Below are 22,942 nucleotides of genomic sequence, written 5' to 3'. Positions count from 1 at the left end.
CTTATGTTCTGCAAAGGCCACGCACCAGCAAGACTGGAGTAAGCCAGAAGCAGCAGTTTCTTCAAAGTGCTCCTCCCTTTCTTCCTGCAAGAGCCTTGCCTAGGTTTAGCTTTAGAATGTGGTTGTTGTTCTGATTTTGGTTATGTACCAAGAAAGCTTTCGGAGGGACAGCACTGTTTTTATTTTCCCTGAGATGCACAGATGGGTGATGTCTGCTTAACTCATTTAACCATATTTCCCAGTGGCTTCACACATGTTGGAGAAAATGTGGAAAATTCTAGAGGTGAATGAAAAAAATACTTAGCAGCAATTTTCTGGCTTCTCTTTGGCCATTCAAGGACATTCCTTGTGGGGAGTGGAAACTGAGTGACAGCCTGTCAAGGCCCTGACTGTAGAAAGGGCACATTGGGGGTGGGGGGGGTGGGGGGAAGGAAGTGATTTATTTTCTATTTCTGTTGGCTCAAGAGATATCTAGGCATCCTCTGTGAAAAAGGACAGCGCTATGCAGCTAGAAACATGGTCCATCAGAGTTCCTGATAACAATCTGCTTATTCAGCTCTGTTACACAAAATCCCCTCCCCTACTCTGTATACAGGGCTCGCTTTTCCTGGTGTCACAGGCTGTTACATTCTGGGTTAAGCAGTTGATGCTGTTGGAGCAGGGATCAACTTAACATTTCTATACAAATTATACAAGGTAGCTATAAATTGCTTCATGAGAACCCATGTGAGATTTGATGCTGATGTCTCTAAGTGCTACAAGTTTATTTATTTATTTTTAAGCAGCAAAAAGAGCTGGCTTTCAGAACTAAGCAGTAGCTCCTGAATTTACTGATCTTAACTGGAAAATATATTCTCTGCTACCCTATAAATCTAAACAGATGGAAGTCATTTTGCTCAAGCTTTGTTTCCGCAGAAAGGTATCTCTAAGTGAAAGGCAGGTATTACAGAATTGAGGTTTTCACATGTGAGCAACTGTGACCTCTGATACCAGCCCCATCTCCAATTTCTCCGAATGACTATTTTAGCTATAAACCACGCATAACTAAAATCTACAGTCAATACACACTTTGTACTATTGAAAATGTTTTTGCATCTTGCCTGCCACTGGTCTAAGATCACTTTAGCATAATTACAGTGTGATGCAACATCAGTAAGTGTGCATCAGTTGGAAAAGTTTTTATTGCCTAATAGCAGGGAATGGTAATAAAGCAGATGTACACCAGGCCACATGACAATGGCAACCAATTGGTCTGTATTTGGCAAAGCAAAGTATTAATGTTTTATAAACACAAAGTATGTTATATACTTCTCTAACAATACGGATGTAAATCTCTGCACAGCATAAACACTTGTGCTGATCAACATAAAGATACTGCTGTGATAGGTACTTTGAAGTTGTAGATAAGAGCTCAAGCTGTAAGATGCCAACAAAAATGGAAGTCTATAAAGAATCACTGCCAGACTCTTAAATGTAGTAGCACTTGTGGGACTTTCTGTAATATAAATAGTAATTACCTTCAATGCAGAATGTATCTGCAAAAATAAATATACCGGTGCATATACCAAAACTCACAACTCAGTTTTCTACTTAGGTAGCAAACTTTAAAATCTGTAAATTCTGAGTAAAACAACCCCCAAAATAATCTTTTGCTCCACACCACCTAATATGCAGTGCCCATATATGTATACATGTGCGTGCACGTACACAACTGCTCCAATATACATACGCAAACACTACAATCTTAGTGTGAGGGCTTCTACCCTGTAGACAATTCAATCAATCTCTCAAGTGACACCCACACGTGCCTGCACACACAAAAGCAGATGTGGCATTAAGATTTACAAAGTTATTGAAACTTTTAACAAGTAAAACGCATCTTTACTTAGCTACACCAGAATGAGGAATAAAGGGGTTTACATATGTTCCAATTCTAAACCTATCAATCAAACCCATGTTATTCCTTTGGGAGCTTATTTACATGCATATTTATCAGCCTCACATGCTAATTCCCTGCTGTTTTATGCCTGCAAGGCATGTTTATGAGTCATAATTGTTGATCTCATTTGATGTATTTCACTGAAGTAAGACATTATTCAGTTATGTGGCCTAATGTCAATGAATTACGATGACCTGATCTTCGAAATGCAACTTGCTCTTTAATTTTTATTAGAGCATAACTTACTCAGAAGGATAAATACACCAAAATGGAAGATTACATGCTTTTGTAGTCATTTTACTTAAACATCTTATTTTTGAAACACTCCTCCCTACCTCTAGGCAAAGTTTTAAAAGTACAATTCGTAAACACCAAATGAAAAGAATTTCTGCCTTAAATTAGTACATATTTCTCAGAGTGGGACCTTTTATAGGTGTTTTTATTTTGTTTTAACCAGCCACAAGACAGGCCTTTGGAGCACTGACATATGGTTTGTAAAAGGAAAAAACCAGACCCAATCCAAAGCCCTCAAACTGTGCTTTGCCTTAACTTCATCAAAATTGAAACCACATACAGACTTAGGAGCAACTGCTAAATGAGAACTACTAAAGGTAAAAATCCCAAAACTGACTCATCATCTTTGATGCAAAATGGTGTCAGTTTATAAACAGAAAATCAGCTGATGGTCAAAGTAAAGACCTAAACGGGGGAATAGTTACAAGGTCTACAAACTTCATTGCGGTAGCTTGGGTTGAGCTATCAATGGCTATCTAGGTGGCAAGCCAGAAGGGGCACTAGCAGGTGGCTGAACACAGTACTTGTACAATTCTGCTCCTTTCACAAAGACCCATGCTGGTCTTCCAACACCTCAAGTAATCTTTAAAGGTTTAAATTACCTTAAAAAATCTGATTAATAACATTTCTCAATAATCATGCTTTTTTTTCTAATGCGATTATAGCATGAAGGAATCATAAAGTAACTGCTTATTTTTACTCTCTTGCAGCAAAGACTTGGTATCGTTATAGTCAGCACCCACACTGTAGGATCCATAGCGTAAGTTGCTCCTTATGCTAGGCTAACAGAAGATTACCACTGTACACGTAATTTACTACAAGATTTTCAGATGTCACCACTTCCTATGTTAAGATTCAGTATTGTTTCAATGTAATTATTATCATTTTGTTACATATGTCAAAAGTAACTATCAATTGCTAACTGATTCGAGCTTCACAAAAATCAGACGTATTTGACTTCTGTATTTGAGTTAAGAGACTGTCACAGTTAATACAATGTTCAACTTAAATTCATCTTTATGTATTAATTAAAAAAATAACCCACTTAGGTATGTTCAAAAGTTTCAAAGTTCCTGCTCTGAGCTACAGCTTTAGCAAGGAACAGAGTAATATGCAGAAAAATAAAACTGTCTTCAGCCAAGTAATGCAAATGCCAGATACCAAATGCAGGCTCATTTTTCCACAGGAATCTCAAATTGAATCTGACAGATATGAGTAAGTGTCTTTGAAATCGCAGAAAACCTGCAAGTATCTTCCTAAATTTGTAATATCTAGAGGACTTGTAGTATCATAAATATATTAATTCCAAGACGAAAAATCTGCAGCAGATTTTTCATGTCCAGAATTAAATCTGTGGTTTTAATTTATAGCTGCTTTTACAAAAAAATCTTTTTTTTCCTGCAAAAATTAAATATATGAGAAAGAGCCAAAGACCATTTAATACAGGCTTTATATGCTATTTTTTAAAAGCACAAGAAGCATTTAATATAGGGTTTACATGGTATTTTTCCAAATCAGAAGCTTGCTTCTGATAGAAGTATGTTACAAACCAGCTTCTTAAAAAACAAACAAACAAACAAAAAAACCAACTTCACTTGAACAAGTAGTTATTCTAATGGCACAGTTACAAGGGTGTAACTTTAATTCATGCAAATGCCACAACTAAAACTGTCATGTGTTCATCCTAAATATAAATTTATAAAATACATTGAATTTAATCTTGCAGAAAAATGTCAATTTTAATTCCAGAACTTTTAAAACAGAAGTTTTCACTGGTTATAGTCACAAGAACCCCAAAACAGAGCTAGACTCTTCCACAGTATAAGCTCTGATTTACATCCCTTCTTTCTTTCAAATTCAAATAAGCAAAAGACGCAAACTCATCTGCCAGGGTATTCTTTTTTCTTTTTTAGAATAGCAACAATTAATACTATACTTTTTCTGGCAATAAAACCTCAATCTTAGTGTAGCCGATAATATTGTGGCCACCTAGCTGTCTTAATTCAGAATGGAGTTTTGTACACTTTTGCAAAGGAGTATTTTCTTTTGTACTTCAATAAACAATGAACCAATATTGGGTCACAGAAGTTTGGAGGTGGCCCTGTGGCTCAATATGCTTCTCTCTTCCATTAAGATAACATCTGTTCTGGCCACCAGTCAGCAAATCAAATTTGATGAGAATTCATCTGAGTGCAAAGTAGAAATGCCCACTAATGGACAGATTTATGTTCCACTGCTCCACCCTTTAAATATTTCAAATGAAAAGTAAACATAAACAACAACGGTATCTTCAAATATTACGACTAACATATAGAAAATGTACCCTACTATAATGAAACACAAACATTTTCACATCATTGAAAACATACTTTCATGCGTATTACATGAGAACTCTATCCCTTCAATTGCACTCAGTACTGAAACACTATGCAGTTCATTTTTCCTAAGGTTAAATCATTGATTCCATTACAAATCCAATTTCTGAGACGAAAAGAATTATCGACCACCGTAAAAGCTTTATCTGGATGAAGTTTGTGCCTTTTAACTTCTAGGAAGACCAAGAATAATAATTTGCAATGGGATATCAAAATTTTAGTGGAGAAATTTATCATACAGGGCTACTGCTAATGTTTTGGTTACATGGTCCCAGTTGTACTAAACTGAATAGAATTTGTTCAAAAATTTGAGTGCAGTCTTCTTATCCCAGAGTTTATGTATTATTGTTTATCACTCTAGTATCCAAGCAGAAGCATTTAACTGCCAGCTGTTTGTACAGAATTAAGATATTTAACAGAAGAAAATTAGAGCAGGCTTTTTTGAGTGGCCATTATAGTTTATTTACATGAAATCTGATTTTTAAACCTTCTCACCTACTTTCCATGAAATATCAGAGATAGGTATTCCATTTACCTCAACAGTAGCTGCACAGTAAATATGAAGGTATCAGTGTATTCACTGATTGCAAGGTACAACGAGCAATATGTCAAGCCAGCTAATGCCCCCAGTACCTAGTAACATAATGAAACAGTAAAAGCAGTATGTAGTGCTTACTTTAAAAAAATTTCTTAAGAAGTTTTAGTATTTTCCCTCTACTTAAGACAGGAGCTGGCAATGCTGAGATACAAAGTAGTGAAATAAACAAGCACAAACAAATGAACTTTGGTAACTATTTCATTAAGCTGGAGTAGCATTCCTTAAACTTGTGGCCAAATCATGTTTTAATAGTAACACCCATATATATCTGTACTGATCCACCATTTATGAAAGTTTAGGGAATAGTTTAACATATTCAAAACATTTTAACTTTATTTGATTACTCATGATACTGAAAAGGTGACAATGATCTGCATCTTTTAAAATATTTTTCATTTCCATTACCAAAAATACTTTTAGTTGAAATTTCTAAGCTGACAAGTGCTTATTTATTTTAAGTTTGTATATAAAACATGAAAAGGTTGTGTCTCTGTGTTCTGACATGTACCAAAGTTACTCTTTTTTTAGTGAATTAGCTACCTGTCTCACAAAAATTGGCTGAAAGAAAGCAAGAGCTGAAGGACAGCATTGTCACCGCGGCAGTGTTCTGGACCTTGAACAATCTGGGTCCACTTCCTGGCCCTGCTACAGACTTCTTGTATGAACTAGGCATATCATTTCACCTGCTTCAAATTTCTTTTTGCATGAGAACATATGGTCTAGTTATTCTTCCTATGGCAGTTATGAGAATTAATGTCGTATATGAGAATTAATTTCGTAGCCTCTTTGGCATATGACACCTTCTAATAGGATGAGGTAAGCACACAACTGCAAAACAAACATCCCAAGTCCCGCTTCCCTTTTTAAGCAGATCAAGCTATGGAGCACAAACTGCGTCACAAGCTTGTGTGATTGTCACAAATAGTGAAAATAAATCTAATTTGCTGTATTCTTTTGTGTCATTTGTGCTGCAGTTGAAACATTATAGTCACATGATTGCTGATGCAGTGATCTAAACAACTGACATGATGAAAAAGCTGAACAGGGATACTTATGAATAACTAAAAGATATTCTAGATCTGACAGAAGTGTTCAATCTTGTCATAGAGTGTGTATGTGTATATATACATCCATATCAATCTCAAGCTTAAAAGATTTAGAAACAAAACCCAGCAACAGTTCACTTATACAAAACAAGATTTAAACATAAGCTCACATACATGCATTTGAAACATGATGTTCCTTATCCAGTATTGTTTAGACTTGGGTTAGTTTGCTATTTTGTTGACTGTGCAGAAAGACAGACAAAAGCAGAAAGGCTATGCACATTTCTCCCACCTCCTCTATTTTAGCACTTAATTTTCTTTAGAAATAAAGGCGTTCTCCCATTACCCTGTGTATTTAGCCTTTTTTCAATTCTTGTGTATCTTATGAGTAAAATGAAGACCAGGACTTTTAAAAGTCAGTTATATGCACTCTGCCTCTGCATGGCCAAATCTTGACACCAAATGCTTGAAAACTGAACCCTCCCAAAACTGAGGAACTCCAAGTAACTAACCACAATCCAGTACCTTGGGCTAAATTACTGCTTCCCTTAGACAGTAAGGGCACTCAGGCTTGTTACCTTTACAGTCAATTGGAACCTAGCCATTAATTTTAACAGGATCAGGATCAAGTCCCTGACTTTTTCAAACATCAAAGAAACATCTTTCACAGTCATTTTGCTATAAATAATTAAAGCTGATTAGTAATAATAAGGTACCTTAACCAAAAAGGTAAACAGTGGAGACATTTATTATCAAAGTAAGAAAAGAAAATTAAAACAACCTGCAACACTTTTGTATGTGCAATTCATCAGGAAATGTTGTAAAAGAACAAAAACAAATGTTGGCTCATTCCAGAGGTTCTTTGTCATCATTAATGTATTCAGGTTTTCACAGTTGAATTGCTGTACTTTGAAAAGATTTTCATGAAAGGAAACTCAAATTCAATGTTTAAACAAAGCTGTCAGGTTACCAAGATTCATATTTGCTTGTATGTCCAGAAAATGTTTTCTCCTTTTTAAAAAACCCTCTAGGTTAAGAGTATTATTATTCCTTTGCTCTTGATTTGTAAACAACAGAAAATAAGCTTTTGTTAAGCAGTACATATTTATTTATTTATTTGCTTTGCGAAGCTGAAACCAGCAGTTAGAAATATCTGTTCCAAAGTGGAGGTGAAACTACCTGGTATGGATATTTTACTTCATTACTAGTTCTGTTCCTCAAATTGATACAAATGGCCTCCTTCTGTTTCTGTCTGTCTGCGTGCCTGATCAGTGGAGCTAATTGTCGGAGCTGGGGAGATCTCCTATACCTAAACAGAAGATATGCAGTTTGTAACCTGCTTAATTTGCCTTATGTCCTGGATGGCCCTCAGTATGTTGTTCATTAAAGCATCAGCTGTTTCGGTTGTAGCAGTGGCAACCTAAGCATAGGCCTATTTTTCTTTGTTAAAAGGCCAGATTGTCAATAAATAATACACATCTTACCAGATAATTTCTTACTGCTTAAAATAAGTACGATGGTACTTTATTTCTCTCCCCTTCCACACCTCTTAGTTTTGCACGTCCGAAGAGGACAAGGACAGGGATACCCAAGGAAGCTAAAGAATAAGGCTTATTAGTCAATCAGAAGCCTAAAACTGAAGTTCTCCAGTATCACTTGGCACTTAAGTGAAAGGAGGTTGAACCCTTCCCTTTTTAAAATACGGAATTCCAGATCTTTATAAATGTCCACATATATGAAAGACAGGAAAGATCCCATCTGTGCTGACATATTTCTGTTATATAGAGCAATCAGTTTCTAATACAATCAAATCTGTGGCAGTTAAACTCTTTCAAAATGTTTTAACATACATTTAATCTTAGATACAGAGGTCTGTAACATCAGCTAGCTGCACACAATTCACAGACTGCTTTGTAAATTACAATCTTCTGTATGTTAGGACAGAAGTGAACTCAAACATTTAATTATTATCCTGTACCAATCATGCTGGCCTCAGCTAGAATTCTGATTTACTAGTTTTTTATTATACATACACAAGTACAATCAAACTTGTACGGTTCAATTTTTTTAAATTAAGAGAATCTGCCTTTTCCATATGTAGGAGACATAGCCATTTAACATAATTTGATCATTGCCTGGAAACATTTAATATGTGAGGTGTTTATGGGTAGTAACCTTCATATTATATTTTTGTATCAAGTCTGAGTAAAATATTCAAAGAATGATTCCATTCACATCGTTAGCTTCCATATAACTTCTAATAATGAGCTAGCTTTAACATACTCTTAATTACATTTACAGAGGTCGTTTTAAAAAAGATTATTCTGTTTTAATTTTGTTGTTCAGTGGGTTACTATAGTTAAAATGGAAATTTCTGCTTGGCATTTTAAGCTCCTCTAAGCATGTAAAATTTAGTAAAAAAAAAAAAATCTTTCTTTGTCATTCAACTTGCATCATTTCATTTTATACTACATGTATTATACTACAGGTATACTAGGAAGCAAGATGAGAGCCAACTAGTTGAGCTTTAACCTGGATTTGGGAAAAGCTAGGAAAAGAAAAAGAAACGCTGAAATCAGCTTTTCCCAAAGTAGGGTCACAAAGAGTTATTAGAAGAATGACATGAGCCTGACAAGTGATTTATGCCAGTATTCGGGCAGGGCTGTATCTGGAAAGAACTGGAAACTCCCAGCTGAGATGACTGAACTGAGGTAGTATGCTGATGTCACTAGTGAGAACGGTCTTATTTTCATACACCGATTTAGAGTAGAACTTTCAAAATTAACATTTTAGATTTCTTTTAGATCAACAGACATTGCTGTCCAAAAGGTCTTCTCTAATATCTTATCAACCACTGAAGGCAATTTTCCTGTTTGATGTTTGTGCCAGCTACCCATGCCACAGTATAACCTCCAAACTGGAATTAATGTAATGTGCAACTCACGTGAAGCCACCAAAAAACCTGAGCTACCAATTCTAGAGGAAAATCCAACTCTGGAAGCCAGTAACCCACAAGGCTGTGTCAGCTACTCACATTTGCTCCCACAGCTGAAGTAATTTAAAATACTCCTGCAGTTCCTAAATACGAATTTGCAGCAAGGAACTGAAACCAAAGGGCCCACAACCGGCAAGTTTCTAAGGGCATGACAACACCTGTACAAATACAGCCTTTAAAGGAAAAAATGTACTGCATGCTGGCTGTTTTCAACTACCTTTATATTAAATACATGTATTTTTCAACATGCATAGCTTCTCCGTTAACTGATCTCTTAATAACAATGTATTTCTAACACAGAAAAGAGAAGAGAAAACAAAGAGTTGTAGGGAAGGAGCTAGTGACAGGCTGAGTTAGCTCAAGACATACTGTGTTGCTCCAATAGCCTTTGTCACTACAATGCTGTTGCTGCTCAATTAAAAGCAAGCTAAACAGTAGTTATTATTAATAAATGAATATTAAAATGCTTGTTATGTTAGCATATGGTGAAGACGTAAAAACCATTCTTGCTTTTATTCATCCAATACGAAGTGAACCAGACTGAAGACAGCTCTTTCTCCTCTAGCATACCTGTGCTTTTAACGGAACAGCCAAGCCCAGGAGGAGACGCGCAAGGTTTTTGAACGAGGACCACTAGCAACAACTGTGCTGGTGGGGCACACCGAAGCTTTCTGCCTGAAGGGTAAAACTTGCCAATGAAGGACACAGGGCATTCTCAGGGCCTGGTGCAAACCATAGCATGAAATCCCAAAGGCATTAAGAACAATCACAACCCTCAGCATCTTCTGTTCCAATATAATGCAACAAGGTTCTCTGTTCCAATCTTGTCTTTTTAATGAAAACACAAAGTAGCATGCATATTTAAAAGGACTCTTAAAAATACAATGCTATACTTCATGTTCATGTCCCTCCCTGGAGAGAAGATGAAAGCATACACATTACATGACACACGACGTCATACAATACACTATCGAAAAATATTTGATAAGAAAGTAGTAAGGCTTCAAGAACTCACTGTATTTGCATTGTCAGTTGCTTTTACCTAGGAATGTACTTCTCACACAGAGAGGTCTAGACCTCTGTGGTTGTTTCTTTTAAATGTAATCACGGAAATGATCTCTAGAAACAGAGACAGATAAACGCCATAAAGGGCAATCTGCATTAGCATTGTCTCCCTGACTGAAGGGGGTTGTAAGGGCAAAAAACGCCAACTCATAACACTGAATAGCTACTGACTGATTAGGAGATAATACAATTTTCTGACAGCAAAAATTCACTTAACCCTGGAACGAATGTGAAAGGATGTACTCAAGACCAAAACAGTCCCATGTGAATTACACTTAAGATTTGGGGAAATTATTTGATAGCATGTGGGGTCCTGTTAGGTCCAGAAAAGGCGGCATTTACTTTATTAATTCATTCCCCTGTGTTTTCTACATGTTTTCTGTGTAACACTGATATAAACCAGGTATCTTAAACTCCACATAAGGTATAGTTCTACATGGTAATACTTTCTAGTGATCAGGGTCATGAGGTTAACACCAGAACAGCAAAATTCTCCAAAGACAAGCAATGGAAACACACAGAATACAGTCAAAATGGAAATATGAATGTTGTTTTACCATCTCATATTTTTTCATGGCAGTCTTGAGAATCAGGAGGGATGCAATGGTAAGTAAGTATGAGGTGGGCAACTGATCTGTCTCAACTGGATTAATTTCAGTCACACCCTCCAGTAGTTATCTTTGTCCTTCCAGCTACATCAGCCTTCTCTGTCCTCACCACCAACTATAGCCTTTAGACGTGAAATATACCCCCCTAAACTCCAAATCCAAAACACTGAGACCCATTAAAGGTTTCCCCTTTTCTTCTGTTAAGAACAAAGAACACATTACATTTTTCTATGTGAAGTATGCTATTAAGTAATAGCTTGTACACTAATTAAAGCAAATGTAATTGTGAGAACACACTGACATTGTTAAAGTAAATTACCCAATTCGTTAATAGTTTCATTCCAAGTGACCTTAATTGTATTAATTGTGATATTGAGCAAATTAAATTGAAGAGTATTAAATGCATTGTTCCAGTCTGTCCTCGGAGGATCAACTTTCTCATTACATCAATGAAATGGGAATACTACCTACTATGCTCTTCAAAACTTGTGTCGGAATGTGGTGAATGCTATAACTTAAAGTAAAAATTTACAGCAGCTCAGAAACAGTTAACCTAGTTATCCTGTTTCAATGTAATATAAACCTCAAGCATTTGGAAATGAACAAAATAGTTTGTCAGAGTCAATACCCAGGGAGAAGGTAGAAGAAAAAAGTTTCTGAAATTTCTCTTTATATATTCAGGGTTTATAAAGTCTCTGCTGGAGACAAAAAAAGATAAGATTCATCAGTTTTTTCTGATAAAGTTGCCTATTTCAGAAGGAATAATTAAAAAAAGATTGTTACAATAAAATGAACAATACCAGGAACAGTCTTAGAACAGAAAATGTAGCAAGATACCATCAGCTTACTATAGTCAAAAGCAAACATAACAATGCATATATACATACATGCTTGTAAATTAAAATACAACCAGATCCAAAAGATATAATCCAAAATTAAAATTTCTTAAAAGAAGTAAAATCTTCCATTTGAAGTATCAGATTGCAAAAGTGAGAATCCCTGTCACAAATTTCTTACCATTAAAAATGCTATTTAAATAAGCATGTATGAGTGCATATATGCAATGCACATTTTTCTGTCTTAAAAAAAAAGCCAGACACAAGGAAAATAACATAGGCCAAATCAACCATCAGAAAAAGACTGAAATACTATCTTATCTGTTTTTTTGGAATATTTTAAAGGGACAGAAAAAAGATCTTGACTGTCAATTAGTTAACAGCCTATCCCGAATTTTTTAAACTTGCAAACACGCACATTCTCATGACTCATCATAACTTAAGATTCAAAGTTCCTCAGTTACACAAAATTTGGAGTGCTATGAACGCCCAGATCTTTCTCCAAATGACACTTACCTCATCTGTAATGCTCTACTTTTATTTGTTCAGCTAGGTAATTGTCTCCTGCCTAGCATTTGCAACATTAATCCTCGCAGCTGTTCCTAGTGAACCATGTCTTATTCTTCTCAGGCCACTTCTCCAAAATCTCAAGAATAGTTTGAACTGTATGTCTGCCCTCCATTGTGCTAACAGCCCTGTCCCAAATAAACCATGTTTTCTCTCTATACCTTCACTGAGATTTTAATAAAAGCAATGAGTACTACTAGACTCAGTCAACATATTTCTGGAATCCCATCGAATATATCCTTCCAAGCTGACACAGCAAATGAACAAAAAGGAGTCTATGCATGCAGTTTTCCAACCAGCTATACTTAACAGCGATCCATGTATTGCTGAGATTTCTTTCATTTTATGAAAATGCCTTGTGAGAGAATTTCAATACTCCAGCTGGACATGACATCTCCTGGTTCTCCATCAAGTTTTGGTATCAGTTGCACATACTAAAAATACAATTCTTCATGTAGATTAACAAATCTGACTAGCTCTATGATTAAATATTTATTTTCAGCATCCTTATCAGTGATGTGCTTTACTTTTATTACCTCATCTCAGTGAAGACTTCTATCACTTTGCCTCCAAGGTAATACTTTAAGTGTTCAGCACAGCTTCAAAAAACAATTCAGATGTCCTGATATTCCACAATATTGCACAGAACATATCTGACTGATGGATCACCTCTCCTCCGTATTTCTATGACACATGATACAGAAGACTTTAAGACACAGATTTTCACCAAGCTGATTTTGTATCACGCCTGACACTTAAGGCCGAGTTGAAAAACCTTGTCTTGAAATACTTTTGTGAAGACAATGATGGACAGACTGTAGGAACAACTGTATACTTTGATGCTCAAAGACCTAGCACCATCTAAGCATATGGTTTATTTAAAATGAAATATTAAAACTTCAGAGACTTATTTTGGATATATAAAGTTTCAAATTAAAATGCAGTATGTGTTTCACAGTAAAAAAACCTATGAAGACGAAATGGATGCTTTATATAAAATATTTACATAGATAGAACATAAAAAATGTACCATAGTTGGTAACCTTTATGACTTGGGGAACCATGTATTTACATATCTTTATCTTCGCATGTGCGTATGTGTGTGTTGTGTATATATTTTTAACAGTTGACAGCTGTTTTAGAGCATACAGAGATGCCAAGCTGAATGAGGGTCTTGATTACTTCAAGATTAGCTATCTAAAGTTTCTATTCATTTTAAGTGTTGTTAGTGCGAAGAGTCATTAGTCACTTCCTTGTCTCATAGAACATCAGCATACATTTACATTGTTAATGAACATTTGGGGTAAATGAATTAATGGCACTTTTAAACATCAATTCAATACTAATAACTTTGTATGTCATAGAAATGTTAAGGTTGGGATAAAAATGAGAAACCTTTACAGTCAAGGTAACTAATCGCTTCTGGGCACAATAAAGGGTAAAATTAATTTACAGTGGTTTTTTAACAGGGTAAAAATCTTAGTTTTTCTTGAAACACAGTTGAGAGAATTACCAGTATTTTTTTAAGGAAAAAAAATCAGAAGAAAATGCTTATCTTTTTCTTGATTGGGGTAGACTAGAAGCAAGCTATATTTCCTCTGGAAAATGGTTATTATTTTAGGTTATTGCAAAAGATTATTTTCAAGTTTCTAAAAATATGTACAAAAATGCATTTAGTTTTATCAAACTAAAATGAGTCCATATCGTTAAGATGTCAAATATAATAGAGGAGGAACACTGACCTAGAAAAGCTATTTCATTTAATCGTCAGGTTTTAAAATACTTCCCCCTAGATGTTCATTCTCATTTTCTAACATTGAAAAAGCTTTATAAACCAATGAAGAAAAAATGAAAAAAAATTAGCTCAAAGGGACAATGAAGTTTTACCAATATATCTTAAAGCAAAACATCAGCTTCTTATAAACTGAAGTAATAAACCTGACTAAGCAAAACTTGGCATAGCTTTTTTAATAAGCACTAGTAAGCAGAAGATTTATAGACAGATACACCCACACAGAGTAGCTGATCTGAGTGAGGGACTTAGGAAATGTGACAAAGTTGTTTGAACTCTGTAATTTAAAATAAATTTTTTATTTTGCCCTCCTGGTACATGTGTTCAATGACTGGAAAATTACAGGTAGTTAAGGTGCCACTGTGTATAACTGAGTACTTGAGGAATGTTTTCATGACAAGGACGAGCTTTCTCGTTAAGCTTATCACTTTCTTTGAACCAACTATACTGTCACTACTAGCAAATAAGTAGAAAAGACAAGCAACACAGACATGCATTGCATTATGCAAGTAGTTTGTTCTCACTGTTCATTAGAGTCTTCCAAATACTGCATTTAATTAATTAACTTTAGGTTACACAGTAATTTCTACCTTTAGAGCCTGTTCATTCTATCTCAACTTCCAGGTTTTTTTTCAAATAAGAATATAGGTGCTGAGTCAAACAAAAAAACCAAAAAGGAAAATCAGCCTTTTTATTTGCATAATCTCATCCAAAATAACATACTGAACTTTACTGCAGAATTAAAAAAAACAGAAAAAATCCCTAAAACCAAAGCAGTGTAAGAGCCCATGCTTGAGAAAGTAACGTAAAGCCATGCTGCATTTCAATATTCTTATGCTGAAATCAGTGTTTGGTTTATGATTAAAAAAGGATGACAGTGCATTAAACATTTGGCTAATGTTTCTGTCTGTAATTGAAAGTTGACTTTTCGTGGTTTTCATTAGTGTCAGTGTTGTACACATACTCTGTAAAATGTTCTTTCAGTTGCCCTGTTCAACTTCATTGAGAGAATTAAATAAATTATGACAGGTAGAGTTACCATGACACACTTACATAAGGTTTCTAGGTACAAAGTTGTGCTGGTTTTGGCTTGGATAGAGTTAATTTTCTTCACAGTAGCTGGTATGGGGCTGTGCTTTGGATTTGTGCTGGAAACAGTGTTGATAACACAGAGATGTTTTAGTTATTGCTGAGCAGTGCTTACACAGAGTCAAGGCCTTTTCTGCTTCTCACCCACCCCACCAGCGAGTAGGCTGGGGGTGCACAAGAAGCTGGGAGGGGACACAGCTGGGACAGCTGACCCCAACTGACCAAAGGGATATTCCAGACCATAGGATGTCATGCTCAGCATATAAAGCTGGGGGAAGAAGGAGGAAGGGGGCGGACGTTGAGAGTGATGGTGTTTGTCTTCCCAAGTAACCATTATGCATGAAGGAGCCCTGCTTTCCTGGGGATGGCTGAACACCTGCCTGCCGATGGCAAGTGGTGAATGAATTCCTTGTTTTGCTTTGTTTGCGTGTGCGGCTTTTGCTTTCCTATTAAACTGTCTTTATCTCAGCCTATGAGTTTTCTCACTTTTACCCTTCTGATTCTCTCCCCCATCCCACTGGGGGCGGGGGAGTGAGCGAGCAGCTGCGTGGTGCTTAGTTGCTGGCTGGGGTTAAACCATGACAAAAGTCAAAAAAGTACAGAAATACAAAACTCACCTTCCCCTGGCTTGTGCAAATAACTCTGCAAGGGATCAATGCCTATTTCTTGTTCCTCTGTTTGCAAAGGGTGACTGGTTTCAGACACAGAATGATACATATTGGCAATAGTAAATTCCAACTGAAGGGTATTTATCTGGAGGAAAAAAACAGAGAAACAAACACTTCAGTGTTTCTTTAGCTGTTTTTCAATCACACAAGTCAACAGCAAAAATGCTTAAAACCTTTCCTTATTTTCCAGCCATAACATCACCATTAGATTTCTAAGAGCAGAACAACAGTGTTTCCATTCAAATGTTTTATTATTTGGAGTCCAAAAGAATTGTTATAGTACCTCCAACTATCACTCTGCAAGTAAAAGGCCAAGTGTGGTTTCGACAGACTGTAAAGTGGGGCAGGAGCCTCTTTCCTTCCTTTTTCTAGCTTCCCCAACTCATCCTTTAGTCTGATTCCAAGGAGAACTGATGCTAGTGCTTGGGGATGATGAAGGTTATAGAACAAAGCTGAGGTGACACCCATCATCATCACTCTTCTGGACTCCAGACCTCTTATCCTAGAAAAACTTCCTTTTAACCACTACTTTTTCAGAAATCATAGGTCATGTATAAGATAACAGAGAGAGGGATGCAAACACATGCAAAAAGAGAGAATGAGGTAATACTGACTGGTATGATGGCTGAATTCGGTTTTATCAAGATTTATATTAGCTTTCTAGAAAGATGATGTTAAAGAAGCATTGGAAGAAACATAATCAGCTAGCTAGTGAATATTTACAATGAAGTTCTTCCAAAAATGAAGGGCAAAAGGGGAGGAAGCACAAAACCAAAACCCCAGGAAGTAGGTGACATGGGTTCATCATCACAGGCTGCTGAATGGCATTCAAATCACTATCACATAAGCAAACAAGAACTATGTTAGAAGTTCATGTGAGGAGTCTTGGAAGCTAATATTTGTTGCAACAAATAAGAGGATGCCAATAAAAGGGTGAAAAGCAGACGGTGTTATGGTCAGAGCAGTAAGAAGGAAAAATGACCTTTCCAGTGCATTAACAGCACAAGAGTACATTTGTCAAGACTGCATTTTGGTCACTGCACAGCTATTTATTAACAGCTTGAAAGAGATGTAGCTAACCTGCAACACAAAAGAAATATGCCAGCCAAATAGGTTTGATTTGCCCAAGCACACTAAGTGGCTACCTATGACTGCCATCTGAGTTTTAAATATCACTTACTGTAACTGCTTAGTTTACAAGTATCCTAACTTTTTAACTGCAAGAAAATTACATTAAAAAAGAAATAAACAAAGAAAAACACAAAGAGGTATAGAATAGAATAGAATGCACCTACACTTTCAGGATTGGTATATTATCAATTCAGAAATCACTAATTATGCTTTTCCTTTGGTTCTTACAAGGCATGGCATTGACCATATATGCTTTATAGCTTCAGTTTACTGTCAATAAATGAAAGGGGACTGGGATTCTTAAGACCTTTCTAGTTTTATATACTATTCATCTGCTTCATTTTCCTACTAAGTTATGTGAAAAAAAAATACTAAATAATAAACAAAGCTAGTTGGGCCACTGTTAGGCATTACCTTCAAACCAATGCACCCAGACCATTTCCGAAAGGATGCTCTCTCAGCTGTATTCCCGGAGGGTTTTGTCTTTTATTTGTCCTGGCACCTGTGTTAGTGTGGTGCTGAAATGACTGCACCATCATCTCTCACTGCTTTTTAGCTAGAAGAGAACATTTGAAGCTCTTGGGAACAAGCAACCAAGAACTGAGGGAAGGCAGGACTGCCCACTTCTGCAGTGGTACAGCTTTATCCCAAATTATTACAATCTTATAATCATATGATAAAACACACCACTAAAACACAGAATTGCCTTGAACAACTCTTTGTACTAGCTCAACAAAACGTATTATGATTGCAAATAGACATCATGTGTTTCCTATGTAATTTATAAACTATAATCATAAAAAAATGCATGAATGTTAACTTGGAGAAAAACACTTATAAACTTGCTATCCACTTAAATAACATTTCAATGTTTACCTGCAGTCTTATGGCTACATAATATAGAGAAAAGTTTATAACTACCTGATATCTTAGATAAATAAATTAAAAACTTGAAATAATTTACTTTAAAAAACAAAACAAAAGAACAACTTTGCAGAAAGAGATGTTTATAATTTTCTCCTGCTGGAATTTTAGTTGCTGCTCTGGTTCTCTTTGTTATATCATTTTAATTACCTTTCTACTGATCTATTGATTTTGTCTTCACAAAAATTACAAGCTTATTTTGAACTGTGCTGTCAGAGTTTAACTTTTAATTTTTATGGTCCTTCAGACATTGCTACATGATCTGACCAAGGCACAAACCCAAGTGCCTTTCAAACTGAGAACCAGGCACAAAATGACCTTACCAGTCTTTGTAGTTCTAGCAGCCACCACTTAGTTAAGACACAATATGCTTCAGACTTACATTGTCTTACATCCGTAACACAATATGAAATTAGCTCTAGTAGGTTTGTTCTTCTATATTCTTCTGTTCTGTATCCACCTTCTCTTTTTTTAAATACTCCCCAAATGCCACACCTTTACAACATGTAAGAGCCATAATTTACTTTACAGACAGCTAGAGCAGTTTTAAACAGCTGAATAGATTTACTTTTGATACTTGCACAGTGATTTAATCAGTTACTTGTGTTTGTTCACGGATACATTTGATTAGTATTAAAAAAAAAAAATCACTACCTATTAGTCTTGTCACTCCTTAGTCCAAGCAATTTTCTTTACAGTTCTATACTTAAGTTCTTTTCAGCTCTTCTAACAAAGAGCAGAGAGAACTATTAAACAATTATGATTACACTTGGGATCTTACTCTGAGACAGATTAATTCTTTACAGGTTTGTGGTTGATTTGTAATGGCCTATAACATATTGTTCACATTAAATAAGATGCAATTTAAAAACATTCTCAATGTGAAACAATAAAAACGTTATAAAAATCTGAAATTAAATTATTAGATTACAAGACTCGATGCTGGCTATCTAGTTAAACCCTAACATCTCAGTCAAAGCTAAAAGTGACTCTTTTATCTATTCCTACTTTTTTTTTCCTCCAAAGATGAAGGGTTAAAAAACTTGAAGACCAGACACCCTTCCCAGCACTGGGAGTTCAACTATTCTTTAATATACATGAAAAAATAATTAAGGCTGCATATGAAACATTTATCTAGTCAGGGGAATGAAGAGAGACACTAATCCACCCTTGAGCCCAAGGAAAAGACAGGCATATAAACTCCTTGTCTGGCTATTCTCCTTAAGTACGCGAGCAGCGAGAGCCCTCACGCGCCACAGAGGACAGCATCACAGGTCTGCTCCTCACCGACCAATGCACGTGGAATGAATCCAGTGCGCTTTCCAGTGAAGGCAGCTTGTCAGTATGTCTGTGACCTGTCAGCCCAGTTTCTCAATGGAGACTGAAAATGCCTCGAAAGTTAGGCTTATGGACTCCAACACAGAACTCCACTGGATATTAAAGGGACTCTATGGAGATACTTGCTTACAGCACATCATCCTCTCTCCCCATGACCTCCTCCATATTCCATAGGTGATAAAATACCAACCTGTTTCCATGAGGAAAAACTTAGCTGATATTTACTAACATCTACCTCACTAACAACTCTTTCTACACAGCAGGGATCAACTACTTGTTATATTAGATAGTCTGATTTAACATACCCATTCTAATTCAGAGAACTTTTCTTGTTCTCAGTGAGTACTTAGCTTTGAAGTCTGCTGGTTCTTTTTTAGACATGAGGAGGTTTGTGCACCTGAGAGTTCACAAATTTTTTTGCTTTCTGTATTAGCTGCTCTAACACATGATATTATATCTACCATCTCTTGCCATAAATTAGTCTTTCTTACACAGTCATGCCTTCATCAGCATTGCCATTCTTCCTGTATAGAAACCTGTGAGTTTGGAATGCTTAAAAAAAATAACATTTAAAACATTCAAAAGGAAAATCACTTCTTCATCAGACTGTCAATGGCAACAGCCTCAACTCAGCCATACTTCATCTTCCATTGATATGCATAAGTCATATCTATCTAGCTAGAAATACAAGACAGATAAAAGTCTAAGTGAGATACGCTTCTATCATTAGCTGAACTGCCAAGGAAGCATCAGTCGTGTCTGGATCGGAGTTGGGCAAACACGGCAAGAACATGTATTACACAAACATAAAAGTATACCTCTATAACCAGAACTGTACAAAACAGCAGAGTCATCTGTAATAAGATTATAATAAATGTTCATATAATAAACTGATTATAATGAATGTTCAGTTAGAAGATGAAAAGTTCAAAATAAAAACAAACTTTATAGAGTTCTTTTAGCAGTGAGACTATTCACTACCACGAGAGCAAGTGGCAAGACTACCCTAATCTCAAAAATTCTGATAAATTTAAAATCAGTAGTTCATAAACAAAACAGCACAGCTGAACATGAATACTGTACCTTATTTCAAGTCATAAGACATTCATTTACCTCTTCACTTGCAACAGATACTGAATGCAAATATTCAGTATTCAAAGGAGCAGTTTATGGACAACAAGCATTGTTTCAAAAATAGTTACTAAATTATTTCAATTAAAAAAACCTCAAACCACCTCATCTAAAATGTTTCCCTTAATCATCAGTGTTTACATAGACTTTTTAAAATGATTTATTCAAACTACAAAACACACCAAAACATATCAAAATTGATGTTTAAGATGTGAAGAGTATTCATATTGTTTGGGCAAAATTAGAAAATATAATCAGTCTCACAAAGGATATTTTAAAGGTGTAACTGAGTCGGTGAAAAAGAATTAGGCAATTCTGAGCTTTTACAACATCCATTTCCCTTCTCTTCCCATCCCCCAGTGGTGAAATGAAAGGAGAGGAATTGCAGGCTTCAAAACGTACTTAGGACCAGGGCAGAAGAACTGCACAAATTGCAGCACTTGCCCCACTCTTGCTCTCTGACATCCTCTTAGCCCCAAATGATCAAGCAAAAAAGCAAAACATTTTATGCTTAAAGAAAGGCAAAAGAGAACCCACTAACATGGAGGGAAAAGCTGAACAACGCTGCTTAATCTTGGATATGCTAAAAACAAAAATCAGTTTATATCAGTATCAGCAAAGCTACCGGAATATGACATTGCTGAAAACTACTGTAAAGTATTTAAATAATACTTTGCATTTATTCTATTAGACTGTATCAACCACCTTCTCCAAATTATCTTTGGGCCTTTATTTCATGCCATATAGCAAAGTTTACCATTTTAATTACTTAAATTGATGACAAGTAGAGGAAATACTTGTTTAGCTAAGTGATAAATTAGCTGCCCTGTGAAGTCAAATTGATTAAAACGACCTGACTAAAAGCAAATGTCTGATGTGGTAATGGTCTTATGCATGTTTTGTTAAGTTTGACGGCATCATGTTCTGAGCGTTCACAATTCTGCCCCTCATTTGCAGCTTATGAAGTAATCAAGCATGTTAGCACACAGAAGTCAGGATTCTCCAGAATGTGAAAACATTTTAAAGTAGGTAAGGAATTAAGTATTAGGAGAATAAACATGCATTGTGTTTATTTAAAGCAATGAAGTACAGATGACTTGCAAATAATCTAGAAACAGTTCCAGACCCTGGGTTTTCTTTCACTAGCCAAATCTCCTGGGCCTTAAATTATTCCTCCTAAACTAGGAAAGGGAAGAAAAAAAAAAAAAAAGAAAGTCATGCTTTCTCTGAATAAAGGGTCAAGCAGGAGACAGTCCGGAGCATGAACTCTGGAAAATGAGGACCATTTGGTATGTTTCAAACTGGATACTTCTTACGAAGACACTCATTAGTAGGCATTTTTGAAAATTTTGTTCCAACCTGTAATATTCACTGCTTTATTCTTTGCTCTGGGAGTGATTTTTACTCAAGCCACAGGGACCACCTATCTCTTAGCACTGAGCTCTTCTGCTCTCCATCACTTGAGTCCTTTACTACCACCACCTCCATTTAAATACAGAAGATACTAGTTCAAGTGCCTCCAAAAAAAACCCCTAACAAAAATCCACCAAACCCAAACACCCCCCCCCCCCCCCCCCCGCCCCATTCAAAACTAGCTAAGGTTCCTACTCAGCCATTTCCACAGGTTGGCACCACCCACTGAAGAAACATGCCTTAGGAGAAACACTTATTAAACTCAGAAGAAAAGTGCACAATTTGACAAACTTTGGATAGCATAAAGCAAGTCTGTTTTCTTTTATAAAATGTATCAGATTATGTATCATTAAAATAGAATGATGCAAACATAAAAATGGACTGACATGGTAGAGCAGATTAACATTAACATCAGCTGGGGTCCAGAAGAAAACAAACAAGATCATGCCACTGATGGACAGGTTAACAGCCAGTGAGTCTGATGATCATGAAATGCAATTAATTTTGTCCCATTTAATAACATTTCCTGCATTTTAACTTCTGCCTGTCTGATCTTTAATACAAAAACAGAGTTACATTGGACTTTAAATAAGTTAATTAAGTATTAAAATCAATCATGTGAAAGTCTTAATATTTAATATTGTTAGATTGTATATCAAAGTGGTTTTATTATTTATTTACTCCAAACCTTTCCAGAATACTTCATGTGGCAACAGGGGGTCTGTATCTCACAAGATAAATGCATTTACAATGCCAAATAAATTATATATAAAAGCATTTGTCTTAATACATGTCATTCAATATTAAATATCACCCATTGGTACCACCCTGAAACCTTAATCCATTTTTACCAACTGCACATTTGTATTATTCAAATGTTGTCTATTAAATAGTTGTCTCAAGAGCCACAGTAAAGGAATACATACCTAAGAACAATTATGATAGGAGCTTTAAAGCACTGTCTACAGATTTAACCCTACAACTTTCATGTCTTACCAGTACTTAAACATGCAAAGTATAAATTCAGTAGTGAATTAAAATGTCAGGGATAAGAAACAACACAAATAGCCTGGGACCATGACAATGTATTCTCTTGGTAATTCACATGACAGTTAAAAACTTTTTTATGCTAG

The 22,942-nt window shown here is 35.8% G+C and overlaps 1 protein-coding gene across 2 annotated transcripts in view; it reads right to left on the bottom strand.

Moving 5' to 3' along the window:
* The window catches only part of TBC1D5 (TBC1 domain family member 5), a 311,060-nt gene that overhangs the window by 181,390 nt on the left and 106,728 nt on the right, over nucleotides 1-22,942 (bottom strand). For both annotated transcript variants that reach the window (XM_050891710.1, XM_050891711.1), the window contains exon 4: nucleotides 15,822-15,957. In XM_050891710.1, coding sequence (XP_050747667.1) covers nucleotides 15,822-15,921 — 100 coding nt within the window. In that variant the 5' untranslated portion in view covers nucleotides 15,922-15,957. The remainder of the gene's footprint in view (nucleotides 1-15,821; nucleotides 15,958-22,942) is intronic.

The sequence above is a fragment of the Gymnogyps californianus genome, chromosome 2, assembly GCF_018139145.2.
Source record: "Gymnogyps californianus isolate 813 chromosome 2, ASM1813914v2, whole genome shotgun sequence".
In the NCBI taxonomy this organism is placed as follows: domain Eukaryota; kingdom Metazoa; phylum Chordata; class Aves; order Accipitriformes; family Cathartidae; genus Gymnogyps; species Gymnogyps californianus.
Note: the sequence above shows the minus strand (reverse complement) of the source record. Positions and strands in the feature narration are given on the sequence as shown.